The 21,745-nt window shown below is 36.1% G+C and overlaps 1 protein-coding gene across 1 annotated transcript in view; it reads left to right on the forward strand.

Annotated features, from left to right (window-relative positions):
- LOC138713806 (intermembrane lipid transfer protein VPS13A-like) overlaps positions 1-21,745 on the forward strand; it is a 239,265-nt gene that overhangs the window by 156,328 nt on the left and 61,192 nt on the right. Inside the window, exons 42-51 of the mRNA XM_069846241.1 lie at positions 542-744; positions 2,915-3,035; positions 5,006-5,221; positions 5,975-6,190; positions 8,731-9,081; positions 11,725-11,850; positions 14,968-15,114; positions 17,115-17,237; positions 17,951-18,130; positions 19,945-20,148. Coding sequence (XP_069702342.1) covers positions 542-744; positions 2,915-3,035; positions 5,006-5,221; positions 5,975-6,190; positions 8,731-9,081; positions 11,725-11,850; positions 14,968-15,114; positions 17,115-17,237; positions 17,951-18,130; positions 19,945-20,148 — 1,887 coding nt within the window. The remainder of the gene's footprint in view (positions 1-541; positions 745-2,914; positions 3,036-5,005; positions 5,222-5,974; positions 6,191-8,730; positions 9,082-11,724; positions 11,851-14,967; positions 15,115-17,114; positions 17,238-17,950; positions 18,131-19,944; positions 20,149-21,745) is intronic.

The raw sequence follows: 21,745 nt of genomic DNA on the forward strand, positions 1-21,745 counted from the left end.
AAAATTATTTGTATATCAATTAATTATATAATATAGTATTATATTAATTATATAAAAATAATTTTTATCAGTAATTTAAGGTTTAATACCATTAAAAATATGTTTTTAAAATACGAGTAATATAGGCCTACCTCATTTGACGTTTTTGAAATTCTTGTTTAAATGTTGAAGTTTTTCGTTCATATTTTCAAAAATTACAGAAAAGTCTGACATGATAGATAAAATACGAATACAGCTCGGATTCAACAACCTTTAATACCTAAAAGCAGTTATATAAGCTAGATTATCGTATTAAATTTTTTTTTTTTTTTTAATGATGAACTTTGCCAATTTTGACATTTCTTTTTCTTTTCAAAATTACAGAAAAACCTGACGTGATATAGAGAATACGAATAAAGATTCGAATTCAGGGCACTTTGGTTAACTAGAATCAGTATTTTTTTTCACTTGTTGCGGAAAACATTTTTTGAAAAGCATATCAGTGAATCTGTATTCTTAGCTATAATGTGGTTAAAAATGTGTATTAATTGGTTTCTTATAGGTGAAAAATGAAACATCGTACGCCATGGGTCTTTACTACAAAAAACCCGTATTGGATGCTCTGGGTGTGGAACACGTTGGAGAGTCAACGAATCCTTTCGAAGACACCATCAGAGTTGCGATAGTTGAACCAGATGAGACGTTTAGTGTTCCACTTTATGTTGCTTATCATTGCAAGTTATTCATTCTTCCAGCCTATGTAGAGTAAGTGTGTATGTATTTATTGAAGATGTAAAATTTATTTATTTCTTTTAATTATATGAAATTATATCTTGACAATTACCCATTGAAAACAAATGCATTTGTAAACAATGGTAAAAGCAATGTCTATGCTCTGAATTCCTAGTTGCCTCTTTTGGGGTTTGTTTGTACCTTTTGAGCATTCTTCCAGATACGATGAAAGAGTACTGGAACGGAGAAAAATTCTCTCCGGCGCCGGGATTTGGCTCTACGTGCTGATGCTTTATCCACTAAGCCACAGCAGATACCACCCAGGCGTCGGACAGAATCGTCTGAGATTAAGCTCCAACTCTTGGGTTCCCTCTAGTGGCCGCCCTCTGCACTACGTCATAGATGTCTATGAACGTAGGACCGAAGTCCACACATGTGCTGAGGTGCACTCGTTATGAGTGACTAGTTGGCCGGGATCCGACAGAATAAGTGCCGGAGAGAATTTTTCTCCGTTCCATTACTCTTTCATCGTATGATGACGCAGAATATCTGCATGGAAATATCATATGTACTTCGGTACATTAAAATAATATATATTCTTCCAGATGTTTTTCGTGATATTTACTCTTTATATGTTTTTCACATGAAACTTGATGTTTTCACTCAATTATAACATTACAAAATTTGCACAGAACAATATAGCTAATTATCATAAAAATAAAACCCATGGTTATAGTATTCTTCCACACGAGAAGACTCACTTGTTTCTGTTTTTCGCTCCATCTTCACACCATTACTTCATTTAGGAAACTAACTGTTAAACCTACAAAGTAGAATAAAAATAGTTTGCAAAGATTCATTGCCTGGAGTACGGTAATGTTAAATTCCCTCTTTTTTGTTGAAATATGCGGAGTTGTTTGATAAACACTCATTGTATGAAGTACCATTGAAATCCTTCATTTATGTTTATACAGGCCGAAAGTAATGTTCCCAAGGAGTTATCAAGCTATTAACTGGCAGGCAAAAGTAATTTCTTTCAATGACAGTGAATTCCAACGTATCTAAATAAGGAAAAGTCAAAAGATTTAAGTAAGTCCCAAGTATTTCCACGAAAAATTATATAGTTTGCTTTTAAAATAAAGATAATTAATCAATCAATCTTCTTAATGTATCCAGCTGTTTGTTGACAACATAAAGTCCACTATAGTCCACTGTAGTATATTCAGTTGTTTTTCACGAGAAATGAGGGGTATTTTGATCGGTGTTCAATATAGATGCCTGTTGCTAGTAGCCAGAGTTGGGGTGTAGTCAATATATACTGCAGGGCTGTGTCTTCTGCAACTGGTACTGATGATTTTAATTTACTTCTTTTGTGGGTACTCACCTTGTCGTGGTGAGGGGGCTTAAACTTGTTGTTTCAACTAACAAGTAACAAAGAGGTACCCACATGAGCTGCATTACGGAGTCCCACTATATATTTTTTTAAAAGGATTAAAGTAATGTGTCAGTTCAATGCAGAAGCAAAATCCATTCTCTGTAATATAAAAAATGAGGCTAAAAAGAATAAATTCCATGTCTCATTGGGTAGTACATTTAAAGACCGAGAATTAAAACGAAAAGGCAACATTAACGAAAAAGATATAAATACTCTAAAAAATTTTACAATGGAACTCTAGGTATTTAAGAAACAAAGATAATTAAAAATATTATTTTTCGTGTTTATCGTGCAAATTAAGATTTTCGCAAGAAAACATAAAATTTACGACAATTCGCGTGAAAATATTGTCATAGATGAACTACATTTAACACTAAACATGAAACTGAAAATCATTTTTCGCGTTTATTGCTAGCACCAAAAAACACGGCTCTGTGTATTACTTACATATTTGACAACCCCACATGCTGTTATCGATCGTCTCTTTGCTATAACGTTTCTTCTAATAGTTACTGATGAATTTCATTGCGTAATGTACTCTCATTTAAGGACTTCTGTCTTGCATCACTATTCCAAACGAATATTGATATCATTTTTCGATTTTATTCTCAGAATTATTTTCCACAATGTTGTTATGCTTGGAAGATAAAAAGCAAAGGCCATCACAACCTAGAACGTCTGCAAGGAAATAAAGGAAATTCAATCACTTAGAGCATTTGATAACAAATTGCAGTTAACTGTAACATACATTTATTTTTTCCATTGCAGTAGTTACCACGTCAGCGAAGCAGGGCTTTGGTGGCAAGAGCTGGCCTCAGATTTGAACACCCCCAAAGACATCCATTGCTCTCCTAAAGAAGAAAAGGACGCAACAGTGTTTTCTGTGAGGGTGAGCTTTTTCAATTTATGACAAAGGAAATGGATGAGACTGCTTCAGTGTCATATGTCCATTTGGAAGAAAACAGAATTTCATTTATTTACAAGTTGAACATTTGGACATAAATGATTGAGGTGTAAAGGAAGCAAGAGGTAGGGCTGCGTCCGTCCATTTTTGAAATAGAAAGAGTAAAATGTCATTATGTCGTCATTCGCTTCCAAGACGTTAAGTCCATTGAAACCATGTCCATATGACTTACGTCCTCTAATATTTTTGTCCACTTTCATTTATGTTCACATTTTATGTGCGTCCATTTTTTTGGGGTCCCTGACTGTTATGTCCACTTTTATTTAAGTCCACTTTCATGTCAATTCCTTTTGTACCACTGGAAGATGTTCAGGCTGTTTTTGATAGCCTTGCTGATAATATTGAGCCTGACGTAATGGATTTAGCATTGTACATGGAAAGAACTTACATCTGAGGAACACCTGCTCGAGGAAGAACAACAGCAATGCCGCCTAGATTCGCACCTGAAATATGGAACACTTATAATCAGGTTCTGGCAGGACAACATCGAACAACTAACGTAGTTGAGGACTGGCACAACCGCTTTCAGAAACACATCATCACACATCACGCGTTGGTCTGGAAATTCATGGAATTTATCAAGAAAGACCAAAGGAATAATGAAATTATAATAATCCAATTGCTTGGCGGACATTTGAATGTGCGACATCCTATTAAAAGATCGTACCTACAAAATTTAAGTCGAGCAGAAGAGATTGTTCGGAATTACAACCACTACAATGAAGAAGGACACATCAGAACTTACCTCAAAGCTATTAGTTATCATCTGAAGCTGTATGAAGATGAACAGGCAGAAGAGATTGAGTAGGGAATTGAAGTAAACTTGTAGATGGACATAATGTATTGTACAATCTTGTAGTGGACGTAAAAATGTGGACATAAAATTTGTGCAATAGGACTAAAATAAAGTGTTCATATACTTCATTGGACATATATTTATGGACATAGTGTAGTGGACTTTTATGTAATGGACATTAAAATTGTGGACATTATAAAAAGGACCTAACGTCTGTGTTTCCGTCATTCCTCTACATGTTGACGGTAATTCCGTCAAAGATTTTTTAAAAGTAAAATAAAAGTGTGTGTTTGTGTCCAATGCTCAATATTTAACAGTGAAGTCATTCTCCTTCTTTCTTCCCAATATTTAGATGTAAGGTCCATAAAATTTTCCAGAGATTCACAGATTTTTAGATGTTCCATGTCCATGGCATCTTCTTTATTGCACAATAAACATTTAGCAGAGTCCAATAAGCTGATTCGATGTAGATGTTTTGTAAGACACTCATGACTAGTAATCAGTCTGAACATGGCCATAGCAGATTTTCGTGTTAGATCAGGAATGGATTTTAAATGTAGTAAATTGTTCCATCTTGAATTTTGATGTTCACTTGAAGAATTAGTCCGGTAATTGCTGTTAATTTTCTTTTTGATATTCGTTTTATGGACTCATATGAAAAACTGTAGTTCTTTTTTACGTTTATTCTAGTTCCCTTCTTGTTCAACATATCAGCTTTCTCATTACATATATTCCACAGTGAGCTGGGATCCATTGGAGAACTAAGGTCTTATTTAAATTTTGAATCTGCCTTAACATACAATGGATTTCCTTAATTTTTAAGTAGCCACCATTCTTTTTAATGAAAAGTGAGTTTCATATGTTTTACAAGATAATTTCATTTTAAGGATATGAAAATAAAGTTTTTAACAATGATATTAACAATTGTAATTAAATTCAGTCAACTCCAGTCTTAAATAGTGTGCTTAATTAGTTAATTAAAATAAAATATTTGTTGACTAATTGCTATGACTAATTTATTAACTTTAAAGTTCTAGTTTTTATATACTGTAGTATTACAATTTTAAATTATGTTCATTTGATTTTCTTTTCATTCCAGGCTCTGTGTATGGAGGGAGCTCCCATGAACAGGGCTTCCCGGTCTATTCCTAATTATTTAATACGGTTGCTTCCACCACTAGCAGTCCATAACAGGCTACCGTATGCAGTTGAAATTAAAGTACCGACAATAAAGTATGAAGTTCGTATAGAAGCTGGAGAAAAAACAAATATCTATTTTCTGAATCTTCTGAAGATGCATAAAATATGTGTTGAGGTTTGTATTAATAATATTACCACTACCACCCCTAACACCAATACCACTACTATCTGATAGTGCCATCACCACTATCACAGCAGTAACCAGTATGGTATATGTGTTCTGGGGCTACAGTACTGTGATGATACAGTTTTGACATCCCCGAAGATTGTTTTGAAATATTTAACTAATATTTTCTTGCGAAATTTTCGAAGTATCTTCTCAGATATTTTCTTCCACTTACACAGCTTAAAACTACAAAAACTCACTGTAATAAATAGGCTATATATAATTCTCAGACAATTAGAAAAAAAATATCTTTCATTATGCTATGTCTGAATAAGTAATCGATTCAGTGTTCTCAAACAATTATAAAAAAACACAATAGCTTATACTACATTACACACGAATGAGTAATCCCTTCAGTGTTCTCAAACAATTAGGAAAAACACAATATCTTATATTACATTACGCAGGAATGAGTGATCCTTTCAGTACCTCACAACAGACTGAGGTGAAATGCATGCATGCAATGCTCGACAAATGCTCTGAACTTCAAGCATGTATGGCATGTGCACTGTGGGAGACAATGTTTTAATTCTACAAGTGATCCTTACACTTTCATTTTTCTCTCATAACATTATTTTTTTGTCATTCCTTGATACTCTTGCAGATTTCCGCCAGAAATCCATCTCTGTAAAATGTATTTTACATTACATTTTCATAAATAGAAATCATCAAGATACAAACAAGGTATTTATCATTTTACAGGTGCCTGTGTACTTGGGAATTCCATGGATGGGTTCCTTCAACCTGACAGCAGACCTCGAAGAGAAGATCGTAGCTATGGCAACTGAGTACGACACAGAAGGGGGAAATAAGCAGTTAGGATTGAGCCTTCGTGTGGAGCGGGCTGAAACATGTGACGTGTTCCTGCATGCACCGTACTGGATTATTAATAAGACAGGCCTTCCACTGCAAATCAGAGTAAGTCCCTCAGACATTCAGATAATTACCAGTCAACTATAGTCCCATCTCTCTAATTTCCGGCAGCCAATCGCGTTGCAGGTCGGCTACATTTAAACGTGTGCGTCTTGTAATTCGCTGAGGAAGACGTTATTCATTTCTTAAGGCTCGATAAATACTTAATATAATCGCCCGCCATTTTGGCTCTTTCGTTGGCGTTCGCAAAAGCACACAAAGACGTTTATTTGCCGCTCAATTATTTGCTGAATTACAGTGCGTTTGATTTATTATCATAGGAACTACGACATGATAATATTTAACGGTGTGGCAAATAGATTCCTCGTATGGTAGCTCGGCAACGAAAGAACAAAAATGACGAACGATACTACTTACCTAGACTTTATAGAGCCTTCACTTCCTAAGACGTAAGCAAAGAGGAGGAGTCACGCTGGGAATAACAGTGTCGCGACTATAACATTAGTTACATTTGAAGAAGCTGTTTCTTCATTATAGAATAGTTGTTATCTTTTTGAGACAAGATTAAAGTAATATGTATTACTTTGGAAATAACTATACAGCTTACAAGCAAACATTCTCATTGAAAACTTATCCAAGTCTTTACATTAATTCCATATTTTAAAATCAGAATTGAACAGTCTTTTATAAGAGTGTTTATTAATTTGTAACTAAAATGAGAAGAGTCCTCTTTTTTTCGACTGAAATTTCCGTGTTATTTTCTTCGATCTTGGTGATACAGTGGTCTCAGTAATAAATTTTGAAAATAATTCAAAGTAACATATTGTTTGTAAGAATTAAGATGTGTAGGGTTAGATTTTGGTTAATGGTCGATGAAAAAAAAAAAAAATGTTGTTCTTATTTTACTCTGACCTTTAAAATTTTATTTCGAAATTTCATTAGTAAGTGCCCAAAAACAATTAATGTCGTAAATGTTATGGTGCCACCACACTTTTTTTTTATAATTATAAAATTTAAGCTGCCATCATTTTCCGGAAATAATTTTTTTTTTTTTTAATGCACCCCAAACTCAGAAACTAACTGGATTTTGCTGAAAGTTTGCACACTTGCTGAAATTTATATTCATTTTATTACAGTGTTAGGCAAATATTCATAGTTGGTATATTTTTTAATTACCACAAAATTTATTGTTGTAAAGAAAAATACTTACTTACTGGCTTTTAAGGAACCCGGAGGTTCATTGCCGCCCTCACATAAGCCCGCCATTGGTCCTATCCTGAGCAAGATTAATCCAGTCTCTATCATCATATCCCACCTCCCTCAGATCCATTTTAATATTATCTTCCCATCTACGTCTCGGTTAAGGTTGCGGGTTCGATCCTGGGCCAGGTTGATGGCATTTAAGTGCGCTTAACTGCGACAAGCTCATGTCAGTAGATTTACTGGCATGTAAAAGAACTCCTGCGGGACAAAATTCCAGCACATCCGGCGACGCTGATATAACCTCTGCAGTTGCGAGCGTCGTTAAATAAACCATAACATTTAACATCTACGTCTCGGCCTCCCGAAAGGTCTTTTTCCTTCCAGCCTCCGAACTAACACTCTATAAATTATGCATTCCTGGATTCGCCCATACATGCTACATGTCCTGCCCATCTCAAACATCTGGATTTAAAGAAAAATAAATTGGAAAATGATTTTAAAAAAATAATCAGCTAACCAAAGGGTTATAGAAAAAAATCGTGACAGGCAGTTATCTGATAGAGTAAGAGTGTACAAAATTTCGTGTACTTATCTTTATTGGTTTTTGTAAAAGTGTACATGAGAAAATTGAAAATTGCTAAAATCCTTTAAGCCATCTTGTCAAAAATACTAGATCAATTGTCATGAACATTGTACTCCCTCCGTTCCAAAATATGGTATAGTAACGAACAAAATAAGTTTGATTATTGCACGTGCGCGCACAAAATGTTTCGCGGTGTGGTATTCATCAGACAGTGCAGTTGAGAATGTTTCTAATCTTCTGCAGTGCATCAAACTATAATATTTAAATGTTTCATTATGAACAGAAATCAATTGGGCACCTGCTGTGATGTTGCTGTTGCAGAAAACATAACACCAACCCAGTCAATTTTGAATAGAACATCTATGGCTTAACAGTTGTACAAAAACAGGTTGTAATTTATTGCAGTTTTTATGTTAATTTGCCTCTCTCAAAACAATGTTCTTTTTTTCTTTTATTAAGTTCACATCACACAGAATGAAATGTACTTTATTTATTAGTTTTTCTTATGTTAATTTATGAAACAAATGAGTATCTAGAAGATGTATTAAAGTTGCTTTATATTACTGAGAACTTTAACAAATTTGTACCATATTTTGGAACAGAATTATTTACATCTTTCTATACAATATTTTTGAACAGAGGGAGTGTATGTTTCATATGTTGTTATAAACATTGTAGAAACGAAAGGAAGTTACGATTTTTTTTTTTTTTTTTTGGAATAGCACTTTTACATTATACAGTATATGTATATGCATAAGTTTGTAAGTTGCATTACAAAAACTTTATGTTGTATTTGCAGGCCTCATTGTCTGACGTTGTTTACGAAGCACAGGGTGAGGAGCCATTGTTATTCTGCTACAAGAAGCATCGCCGTCGCTGCGTCCGTTTGCGAGCCTACCACTCGTCTTGGTCATCGGCTTTCTCACTAGACACAGTGGGCTGCACGGGGCTCGTTGTATGCAAAGACAGGGAGCGCAAACGACGCTACCGCATCCTGCTCACTGTGATACTGTCCAAGCTCTGTCCGCAGTTGACACGCATAGTTACACTCCTGCCTAACTTCCTGGTTGTCAATGACACTCGGAAACATCTCAGGTTCATGGAAGAGAATGAGAGAGCGGATCTTTGGATTGATTTGGCTCCGGGACAAGTAAGTAAATCATTAGATTTACATAATTTGATTTAAACTGATCAGACTTTTCGTGATTAAGGGGAGAGGATGGCATTTTTTAAAACTTTTTTCCTATTTGGTTTAAATTATTAATTTTTTGTATGTAGAGAGCTCATAGCTGTGGAAACTCAACCAAATAAAAATATTTTGAAAAAAATATATATATTTGTGGGCCCAAATTTGAAAAAAATATACCCAATGCAGGATTGTACTAAAACCGATATATCTAAACCGTTTTTAAATATAGATTCAAACAGTTTTTTGCAATGTATTTGAAAAAGTATGTTCTAAAAACTGTCTGTAACAGAATTTTGATATTAGTCCCTACGTTTGTAAAATAAACAATTAAAATTTAGTAACAATTTTCTGATTTCCTTTCTTGCAAACAGACGTATTTTTAAAATGAAATCAATTAACAAAATTCTGTTACAGAGAAAAGTTTCCTAATAGTCTAAAGAATGTGTGTTCTAAATTTTTTGCATATATCTTTAATAGTTCAGAAATTATATCCATTTTGTCTGGCAATGTAGCAAAAAAAATGAAGTTACTGGAAACCGATAAAAGCGGGCATGTGATTTAAAAATCCATAGTGCAGGAAGTTTAAAAATGACATCTCATCATCCGATAAGGGCACAAATACCCACAAAATGTTATGCAATGCATTCCACACATATCAAAGGGTGTTTTAAAGAAAAAAAAATTTTTTTGAAAATTTAATTTACCTGAAACAACAATAAAAGTGGGCGAGTGATTTAAAAATCCATAATGCAGGAAGTTTAAAAATGCAATCCACACATATCACAGAGTATTTTAAAGAATTTTTTTTTTTTTGAAAATTTAGTTATTTTTCATCAAAAATACCATCCTCTCCCCTTAAATTCTTTGACACATAGACATGCAAATCGTCTTCGTTCCTGCAATAACTCCTATGTGACATATTTATCGATTTTCAGATTTTTGCTCTATTAAATAACTTAAATAGTGATACAGCAAATAATAAAATCCCCTATATGTAATTATATTTCTTTGTTTCGAAAATGTAAGAATTCATAGTCTCCTATACACGGCTGCCGTAGGATGAATAAATGTGTTTTCTCTTCCTACTGAAAAATTTTATATTTTGCACATAGGAGTTATTGCAGGAACAACGACAAAATGTAAGAACAAATGACAAATGGAAAAATTACATCGTGTGAAATAACACAGACTTTTTCTTTATTGTACTATAGTCCGGGTCTTCTTGCTTTATACCCTAAAGCTGCGTCTATATGGTTCAATTTTCTATGTGCATACACATTCAATCTGTGGAGACTCAAGTTGAAAATGCACGTTCAATTAAGATGTATGCAGAATTTGTGTCTACATGGTGCGCCGTGTAGAACGTCATCTTCATTACGTCATTCATTTAGTTTGCTGCTCAAGGGTAGGTCTTTCACTGCAAACCCGGTTTTCTCCAATCTTTCCTATTTTCTGCCTTCCTCTTTGTCTCTTCATATAACCATATATCTTAATGTCGTCTATCATCTGATATCTTCTTCTGTCCCAAACTCAAACTCCTCTCCCGTTCACCATTTTCCTTCCAGTGCATCCTTCAGTAGGCAGTTTCTTCTCAGCCAGTGATCCAACCAATTCCTTTTCCTCTTCCTGATCAGCTTCAGCATCATTCTTTCTTCACCCACTCTTTCCAATACAGTTTCATTTCCTGTTCTGTCTGTCCACTTCACACGTTCCATTCTTCTCCACACCCACATTTAAAATGCTTCTATTCGCTTCTCTTCACTTCGTCGTAATGTCCATGTTTCTGCCCCACACAATGCCACACTCCATACAAAGCACTTCATTAGTCTCTTTCTTAGTTATTTTTCCAAATGTCAGCAGAAAATGCTCCTTTTTCTATTAAAAGCTTTCTTTGCCATTGCTGTACTCATTTTGACTTCCTGGCAGCAGCTCATAAAGGTTTCGTAGGGAATATGTCGTTTTGTGACATACAGATGCGTCGCTGCTACACCTTGATTTCATCATCGAACCTCACTATTTCTCCATGTGAATCTCACGTTAACCCGAACGACACTTACACAAATTCATGCTATAGGATCATTTTCCATGTCGAAAGGTGGCAAAAAAAACCGGACTGATCCTTGTAGCTGATACAAAAGAATCCTGTGCTGTGTATTGTGCCAAACTGTGGTAATTTCAGTATGGATAGTGAAGCCAGAGGTATGTACTGCTATTTAATGTAAAAATACGCAGTTATCTTTGCCGAATAGAGGTAGAAATGTAACATTGATGCCAGATGAAAATAAAATTCTCAAAGTTTTTTCGTCTGTAAGTTTGAGGCACTGAAGGAAACAAAAGACGGTAAGAATCGAACAAATGCAATAAATTTCATTGTTACAATTAATTATACAAGATGGATGTGTTTTGTGACTCTGAAATTAGCTACAAGGGTCGGTCCTTTTTTTGTCACAACTGTGCATAATTGCATGGGTAAAGCTTAATTTTTTTTAAATATTTTCTTACAGTAAAACTAAATCATTATCATAAGCCAAAATATTAATTTCATTATGTATTTTAGCTCCATTTTTGAAACATTTATTTTATATATTTTATTTCTTGTTTCAGTGTGTTCCTTTCTGGCCTGATACAGACTCCATGAGGATGTATGTGAAATTTCGGGACAGCAAACTTGTATCACAACATTTCCCCATAACACACATACACCAGACTGTATTGCGAATGGATAAAGGTGTAAGTATTGTTTTAAAATACTAATAAATATTTTTAAGTATGTAATCACTTAACAGCTCATTTCTTTTTCTTTTTCTCATACTTCTGCCTAGGAACTAGACAACATTGCCTATTATTTCATAATTAAAATTTCTTTTCAGGAATTCGAGTCTTTTAAATCCCAATTCCACGTTACAACTCTTAGTCTTCCTGTTTTAGGTCCAAATCTACATACTGTACTGGAAAATCTGTCTACACATTACTTAATGCCCTCGGGTTGTGTTAGCGCCTTCTTGTAGAGGAAGATGAACGATAGGTTTGCCTTCTTTATTTCTTCATCCAACCATTTTGCACAACGTTCCTACAGGAGGGCTGCTTTTTTCAGCTTTCATTCATTTGAGTGTTTACTTCGCTGTCCTGGGCATTACTTAAACTTACAAGAACTGGGCTCCATTTTTTATCTACAAAGTCTTATCATATTTATTCGGACCACCCCATCAAGATGAAATATGATATTTTTTTATTAGACATCACAGAAATACAGGATGCTATACAAACTCGTTTCACTTCAACACGAACTAACATAGCCAACTTTTTTTTTTTCATTGTAGGTTCAGTGTGTTTGAGAATAAGGTGCTAAGGAAAATATTTGGGGCTAAGCGGGATGAAGTTACAGGAGAATGGAGAAAGGTACACAACACAGAACTGCACGCATTGTATTCTTCACCTGACATAATTAGGAACATTAAATCCAGACGTTTGAGATGGGCAGGGCATGTAGCACGTATGGGCGAATCCAGAAATGCATATAGAGTGTTAGTTGGGAGACCGGAGGGAAAAAGACCTTTAGGGAGGCCGAGACGTAGATGGGAGGATAATATTAAAATGGATTTGAGGGAGGTGGGGTATGATGATAGAGACTGGATTAATCTTGCACAGGATAGGGACCGCTGGCGGGCTTATGTGAGGGCGGCAATGAACCTTCGGGTTCCTTAAAAGCCATTTGTAAGTAAGTAAGTAAGGTAACTCTATAGCATCTATTAGATGCTTTATGGTTGTGCTGACAGATGGAGTTGCTTGTCAACAATGTGACGCTGAAACGTGTGTTCAGGTTACTGCCCAGTGACAGTCCTGATGTATTTTTACATTTGTGATGATTGGTTAATTAATATTAACCCGGCACACTCACAATCACACTCACATTCATACAAATTTCCAGACTCTAGACACCCAGGGAATTCCTCTTCTTCAAGAAAAATTCACCGAGAGCCGAACCCGGGAATCGAATCCGGAACCTCCTGATCTGGAAGCCAGCATGCTTACCAACAGACCACGGAGGCAGTCTAGCCAACTTTTGTTTTGCATTTTTCGGTTCTTTATTGTCTGTTGGTCATTTTTTAGAAAATGTTCTACTTTTTGTTGTATTTTTGCCCTTTTCCTGCATATGAACAGAAATTTTTTTACAGTGTGGTCGTAGTCTTCGGCATATTCGAGAACATACTGGAGATTGCTTACGCAATTTGATTGCATCATGCATGAATTTTCTTTGGAAAACGCATTATGTGTCTTTCACGTGTTAAATTTTATGTTATCTTGTTAACACGTGAAAGACACATAATGCGTTTTCCAAAGTGATATAGTGTTAAAAGTTGTGTAATCAAGATGTATACAGGAATTTTCCTTATGGTTGCATCAACCTTGACTCCTGATCACGTGTTGCGTGCTTCTCCCCATCCAACACAACAGAACAAATGCTGCAGCCGCAGTGCCTTCAGCCAACATACGTGGTACAGTCATTAAGTTCTGACACTGACGCCTGAAGGGTAGGCACCCACAAGAATCTGGATATCTCAGAAGATGCCGCGTGATACGGCGTACACTTAAACAGATCGACATCCTCCCTCAATATAGTCGCCGTTGGTCGCTATGCACGTCTGCCAACGTTGGTGTAGCTGCTGGAAGCACTGCTGAAAGATGTTGGCAGGAAGACGCCGTATGGCTTCTCTTGTGGCAGTCATGACCTTTTCGGCCGCATAAAAATTACGCCCACGTAGGATTGATTTCTTGAGGGGGAAGAGAAAAAAAATCGCATGGTGCGAGATCAGGTGAGTACGGAGAGTGTGGCAAAACAGCGACCTGTTGCCTTGCAAGTTCCTCTTAGACAAGGATGGAGCGATGTGCAGGGGCGTTGTTGTGTAGCAACAGCCAATTCTTCCTATGCCAAAGCTCAGGACGCTTACGACGAATTGAATTGCGTAAACGGCCAAGAATCTCTTTGTAGAGGATCTTGTCTACAGTTTCACTTGTGGGATGAATTCTATGTGAACAATTCCATTTGAATAAAAAAAAACTGTTAAAGCATCACCTTGCCTATTGACCTGTCTTGTTGCGGATTTTTCTGTCGTGGAAATAATGGCGTTTTACAGGTGGCGGATTGTCGCTTCAGTTGCGGATCGTAAAGGAAACACCATGTTTCGTCTCCAGTTATGATCGGTTATAGCAGTTTCGCCTAATTTCTGACAGAACGTGACGTTTGCCCGTTGCTCAAACTGCAACATGCTCGAGTTCCGACGTGTGCATTCAAATCACCATCACAACAATGACCGTAGTTCTGCTTACACTATATGCACGTAACTGTATGATGCTGGGACGAGAGACTAACTGACAAGGTACCATATCACGGCACCACCTATCCGTTCTAGTGCACCACACCGCCACTATGCCCTCAGTCTCAGAACTTAATGAATGTACCACGTATTATATCTCACAAGTGAAAACATAAAAATTCCGAAAGTAAAACAAAGCAGACGAAGTTTTTTGCGACAGTTAAGTGACTGAGTTTGGTGACAATGTATTATCCATAGATGAAAATAAACAATTTTGTTTCTATTTTACTATTAAAATCGTGGTCATTTTTCTGTGATTTTAGATCAACTTCCGAGCTCTACTTATGAGTAAACTGAGGACATTTCCTAAAATGCCTATCTTTTCTTTTCACCGTAAAACGTGGGCATTAAAGCTAAAAATCCATTCCAGGACAACATTTGTTAAATGAAAGGTGTATTTTTACTGCCTATAAATGTGTACTTTGAATAACAAATTTTTAACTAGAGATCATTGTGAACTGTATGTTAGCAGGCTGGTATTTGTGTGGATGTGAATGGAGGTGGTGAACAACCCTTCACAATAACTTTCCGTAGCTATCGAATAGGCGATGCCCCTGTACGTGTAGACAACTTGTGTGAAGATCTGTTCCTCAAGATTCATCAACAGGACCTCGGGCAGGTGAGTTAGTCTATTAATATCTACTCCTGCCATCACAATCATGCTAGACACCATTAACACGACCAGCTCCAGCATATTGCGCAATCACAATAATGTTTTTACGTAATGTAAATAAGAACCATAATTAATTTAATACTGTTATACACAAAGTTAAGGGTTGAGAAGCTTTTGTCATCTAGCCTGCTGTCAAAAAATCTGAAAGTTAGAATTTATAAAACAGTTATATTACCAGTTGTTCTATATGGTTGTGAAGCTTGGACTCTCACTTTGAGAGAGGAACAGAGATTAAGGGTGTTTGAGAATAAGGTTCTTAGGAAAATATTTGGGGCTAAGAGGGATGAAGTTACAGGAGAATGGAGAAAGTTACACAACGCAGAGCTGCACGCATTGTATTCTTCACCTGACGTAATTAGGAACATTAAATCTAGACGTTTGAGATGGGCAGGGCATGTAGCACGTATGGGCGAATCCAGAAATGCATATAGAGTGTTAGTTGGGAGGCCGGAGGGAAAAAGACCTTTGGGGAGACCGAGAAGTAGATGGGAAGATAATATTAAAATGGATTTGAGGGAGGTGGGATATGATGGTAGAGACTGGATTAATCTTGCTCAGGATAGGAATCAATGGCGGGCTTATGTGAAGGCAGCAATGAACCTCCGGGTTCCTTAAAAGCCAATAAGTAAGTAAGTAAGTAAGTAAGTAAGTATACACAAAGTTAAGGAAACTTCATTCAGTGCTATAGCCTGCATTATATACTTTTGAAGTTGCATTATGTCGATACTTTTCACTAACAGACAGTAGGTTGTACCCAGAGTTGATATTGATGTCAGTTCCTGAATGCTTTCAAATTTAAACATTTTCTCCCTGCAGACGCATTCTTATATTGGAATTACTTATTGCATAATCAGTCTCGTATGCTTTCTGATTTATTTTAATCAGAAGTATTCTGTCTGATCTAGTACAGTAGAGTCCGATTATCTGAACTTCGATTATCCGGCCTTCCGTGTTAACTGGATCGTTTTTTTTTAATCATAATAGTGTACATATATACAGTAATGAACAATAACAAAGTTTTTTAAAGTCAATTACACATTGTACTGTATTATGAATAAAAACTCTTTTATTATGTACATACGAGTAACGTCTTTCTACATTACTGAGACCGACCTTTGTCCCTTTAAGATTACAGGATCAAAAATCACATAGCACTCTTACACTTCATATTATCCGGATTTCCCTTGGCCCATATTGTCCGGATAATCGTGACTCTACTGTATGTAATGGTACTTATTTTATTATTGTTTAATAATGTTTATGCTCGACCATGACGAAATGTAGTAATTATACACCTGGTAGCAGCCCTTTAATGGACGTCATTAAAGTACACCTGTTCATTAAAGTTCAAATGTTCCACCAATCAGAAAATACCATTGTAGCAATATGAAAGCGCAAGTATCGATTATTCTCGGATATACAATCGAAAGACAACAATAAATCAATAAATCACATATATTTGAAATAAAGTCAGTTCTGTTACTATAATAATTAGCGTTAACTGTAAATTATATCCAAATAAATTCAATTTGTCATCTCTTTTTTCAATGTCTAATTCAATTTCAAGGTTATATCAAGATTAATGTTTATTTTACTCTCTAGATTATATCAAGGTCAATGTCGACATTTGTTTCTCGGAAAAAAATCAATACTTTCGCGTCTGCGCACATCTCACAATTTACGAGGTATTGCACAAGGTCAGTTCCGCTCCTCAGTCAGATAAGAATAACATGAATACTTATGAATAATTTCAAGTTATAAATATGGTCGAGCATAAAAGTCGTATGAAACTTGACTATAATGGTAATTAAGACGCTCTTATGAAAATTATGAAACTCGCTTGCGCTCGTTTCACAAACATACTCGCGTCTTAATTACTACTATTATAGGCTCGTTGCATAATGTACTATAATGTTTGATAGTACGTATAATGTTACATCTTTCAGGTAGCTCTTTTAAGCCCTTATCAATCAATGTTATATACTTGGGATGACCCCTCGAAGGAAAGGGCACTCCTTTGGAATGTATATAACAAGAAATCGAAGGGATATGTTGCAGAGTTCTGGAAAGTAAGTAGGCCTACCAATGAATTAATATTCATGCATAATTCAGTGGGTGGGTGAATATGGATGAATGGATGAATAAATGAAGAAAATAAATCTTTATATTTGAATAATTGATTAACTGGCGAACTTACTCGTGTTAATCATGTAAGCATGTGCTGCTTACAGCTGTTTCAGTGTTACTTGACACCATCTTCAGAGCCTTCTGTGTCTCGGCGCCATCTTAACTTCGCTGCCTGTTGTGTGGGTGTGTTCGTGTGATGAGGAGTTGTATCAAATTGTGTGTGTGTTCTGAAATTGATCTGTGTGTTGAGAATTTGATTAGGGTGTGTTTTAGTGTGTCTGTATATTTCATATTGTTCTAGTGTGTTGAAACATCAAAACACACCCTAATCAATTCTCAACACACAGATCAATTTCAGAACACACACACTATTTGATGCAACTCCTCATTACACGAACACACCCACACAACAGGCAGCGAAGTTAAGATGGCGCCGAGACACAGAAAGCTCTGAAGATGGTGTCAAGTAACACCGAAACAGCTGTAAGCCGCACATGCCTACATAATTAACACGAGTAAGTTCGCCAGTTAATCAATTATTTATATTCAAGTGTTAAAAATAGTTACGCAAGATTCAAAATGCTTTATATTTGCATACACTTTCACGATTTAGGAATTCGAATGCAATATTTAATTAATGTACATACTTTGTTAGGATGGCTATGGACAAGAACGAGTTAGTTTTCACACTGTGAAGCAACCGTGCGTTGTAACAAGCACACCGACTGTTACTGCTAAGCTGTCAGCAAGTCTCAAGAGAATATCCCCAAAGTCTCCAGTACAAGATGGCAGCAGCAGCAGTGATGACACAGAATCAGATGAGCAAAAGCCACAGGTATTATATCTTAACTTACTCTAAATATCATGTTCTACATTCTTAAGCTTTCAGCTAAATTATGCTTATTTTATTAATAACAAGAGCAGCATGAAAAAAATAGTACGAAGAGAAATATAGCAGCTAACTCCTGCAGCACAGATGTAACGAGAAGATGCATGATAATTGAATTCAATCTGCGGCACTTAGTTACTTTTTGCTCTATACTCTAATCAGCTAACTTTATCTTAATTTTATGCGAGTAAGTCCTGCAGATGATTTTTATGTAAAGAAGTTTTCGATATATAAAAAAATTATACAAATAATCGTTATTATTACTGGTACTTTTTACGGTTATTCATACTTTAAACTAAACATTTTGGAGACATTGGTCTATATCACTTCATTTAACACTGCTACTTACTTAAACGTATTGAGTGAGCGGATTATCTATGAAACGTGAATGCAGCATGGAGTTCCTGGGCCATGGAGTGTACACTTTCGGCCAGCTATAGTCCCGTCGTTCTAATTTCTGGCAGCCAATCACGCTGCAGGTCGGCTACATTTAAATGTGTGCATCTTGTGATTCGCTGCTGAAAATGTTAAGCATTTCCTAAGGCTGGATAAATACTTAATATATAATCGCACGCCATTTTGGCCCTTTCGTTGGCGTTTGCAGAAAGCACACGAGGACATTATTTGCCGAATTACAGTGCGTTTGATTTATTATCATAGGAACTACGACATGATAATGTTTAACGGTGTGGCAAATAGATCCCTCATCTGGTAGCTCGGCAACGAAAGAACAAAAATGGCGAACGATACTACCTACCTAGACTTATAGAGCCTTGACTTCCTAAGACTTAAGCAAAGAGGAGGAGTCACACCGGGAATAACAGCGTCGCGACTATAGCAACAAGATTTCGCGGTTAAACCTGCGATACTAGAGTGACTCTCTAACAAAATACTACTTATTTTTATTTTTAAAAAGTTATGTACTCACTCATGTCATGCAAGGAGATGCTGCAACTGTTTGTCTTAATTTTTTATAAATTTCTTGCATAATAAGATACTCATCTACCCTTAATTTTTTATTTTCCTTAAAAAAATTGAAAGAACCTATTGGAGTACAAGGGTGGAAGGGGAAAGCGGAAGATAGGAATGAATGGAAACGCATTGTAGGGGCGTTCAAGGCCTGCCATAAACTGTAGCACCAATGATTAGGATGCAGATCATATACATTCACCAACAAACACCACTCACCACTCACATATTCCATTTGGCAGAGCTCCCCTCCACCCGAAAAGTCAGCCAAAGCTAAGCTAATCTTCTGCTAGAGTTCTACCATGGTCACATTTCACAGATAAACTGCTCACTTCGTATAAAAGAATGTCATCTGAACCGAATTTAAATTAATTATCGTTTTGTGCTATTCTGATATAAGGACTACAAAATATTGTAATGTTATTTATGAAATAAGAATTATAATATTTCATATAGGCCTATGTGCCTAATTCCCATATGAATTGGCTGGCACATTTTTTTTTGTCTTTTGCGAGAAGTAGGAAGTCGTTTGTTCAAGAAGTTTACAGTAGCTCCCTCAGAGACTTAGTTCATAGCTCGTTAGATTCACCTCTTCTTACACCTTACTCCGTGCATAAACTTAGAACCTTCAAACGAACCTCGGAAATACCAATACTCGTAGAGCAGCCTGCATTATCTTGCTTGCTTGATTATTTTGAGCGCAGCATGGAATTTGAATGAATTCTGAGATTGGATTTCCTTAAGTAACTTTAATGTCAGGTTAGTGAATAATGTAGAACTCTGTTCTACAGGGCAGTACATTCTTGTTGCAGCAGTTGAAGAAGACAAGAAAAGATAAAGTGACAGTGTACTGGGTGAGCTATCTGGAAGGTCCTCAGAGAGTTCTTTTATTCACTCAGGATGAAAGAATAGCTTACCAAGCAAGAAGCAACATTGATGCAGAAAAGAGCACTTTGGAACTGTTTTTGTCACTTAGTGGTGTTGGTGTGTCATTGGTAAGTGTTAACAATAACTGCTAATAGTAAGTCTATTTTTTTTATTTTATTGGGTTATTTTACGACGCTGTATCAACATCTAAAGCACAAGTCTCCAGGTATCGGTCAAATTCCAGCAGAATTGATACAAGAGGGTGGAAGGGCATTATATAGCGAAATTTATAATCTTGTACTTGCTATTCGGGAAAAGGAAATTGTACCAGAACAATGGAAGGAGTCCATAATTGTACCTATTTTTAAAAAGGGGGACAAAACCAACTGTGGTAACTTTCGAGGAATATCACTTTTGTTGACGTCGTACAAAATTTTGTCCAATATTCTTTTGAGAAGATTAACTCCGTACGTAGATGAAATTATTGGGGATCATCAGTGCAGTTTTCGGCGTAATAGATCGACTATTGATCAGATTTTTTGTATTCGACAGATAATGGAGAAAAAATGGGAGTATAAGGGTACAGTACATCAGTTATTCATAGATTTCAAAAAGGCATATGACTCGGTTAAGAGGGAAGTATTATATGATATTCTTATTGAATTTGGTATTCCCAAGAAACTAGTTCGATTAATTAAAATGTGTCTCAGTGAAACATACAGCAGAGTCTGTATAGGTCAGTTTCTATCTGATGCTTTTCCAATTCACTGCGGGCTAAAGCAGGGAGATGCACTATCACCTTTACTTTTCAACTTCGCTCTAGCATATGCCATTAGGAAAGTTCAGGATAACAGGCAGGGTTTGGAATTGAACGGGTTACATCAGCTTCTTGTCTAGCAGATGACGTGAATATGTTAGGAGAAAATACACAAACGATTAGGGAAAATACGGAAATTTTACTTGAAGCAAGTAAAGCGATCGGTTTGGAAGTAAATCCCGAAAAGACAAAGTATATGATTATGTCTCGTGACCAGAATATTGTACGAAATGGAAATATAAAAATTGGAGATTTATCCTTCGAAGAGGTGGAAAAATTCAAATATCTTGGAGCAACAGTAACAAATATAAATGACACTGGGGAGGAAATTAAACGCAGAATAAATATGGGAAATGCGTGTTATTATTCGGTTGAGAAGCTTTTATCATCCAGTCTGCTGTCAAAAAATCTGAAAGTTAGAATTTATAAAACAGTTATATTACCGGTTGTTCTGTATGGTTGTGAAACTTGGACTCTCACTCTGAGAGAGGAACATAGGTTAAGGGTGTTTGAGAATAAGGTGCTTAGGAAAATATTTGGGGCTAAGCGGGATGAAGTTACAGGAGAATGGAGAAAGTTACACAACACAGAACTGCACGCATTGTATTCTTCACCTAACATAATTAGGAACTTAAAATCCAGACGTTTGAGATGGGCAGGGCATGTAGCACGTATGGGCGAATCCAGAAATGCATGTAGAGTGTTAGTTGGGAGACCGGAGGGAAAAAGACCTTTAGGGAGGCCGAGACGTAGATGGGAGGATAATATTAAAATGGATTTGAGAGAGGTGGGGTATGATGATAGAGACTGGATTAATCTTGCACAGGATAGGGACCGATGGCGGGCTTATGTGAGGGCGGCAATGAACCTTCGGGTTCCTTAAAAGCCATTTGTAAGTAAGTAAGTAA

This window comes from Periplaneta americana, chromosome 14, assembly GCF_040183065.1.
Source record: "Periplaneta americana isolate PAMFEO1 chromosome 14, P.americana_PAMFEO1_priV1, whole genome shotgun sequence".
In the NCBI taxonomy this organism is placed as follows: domain Eukaryota; kingdom Metazoa; phylum Arthropoda; class Insecta; order Blattodea; family Blattidae; genus Periplaneta; species Periplaneta americana.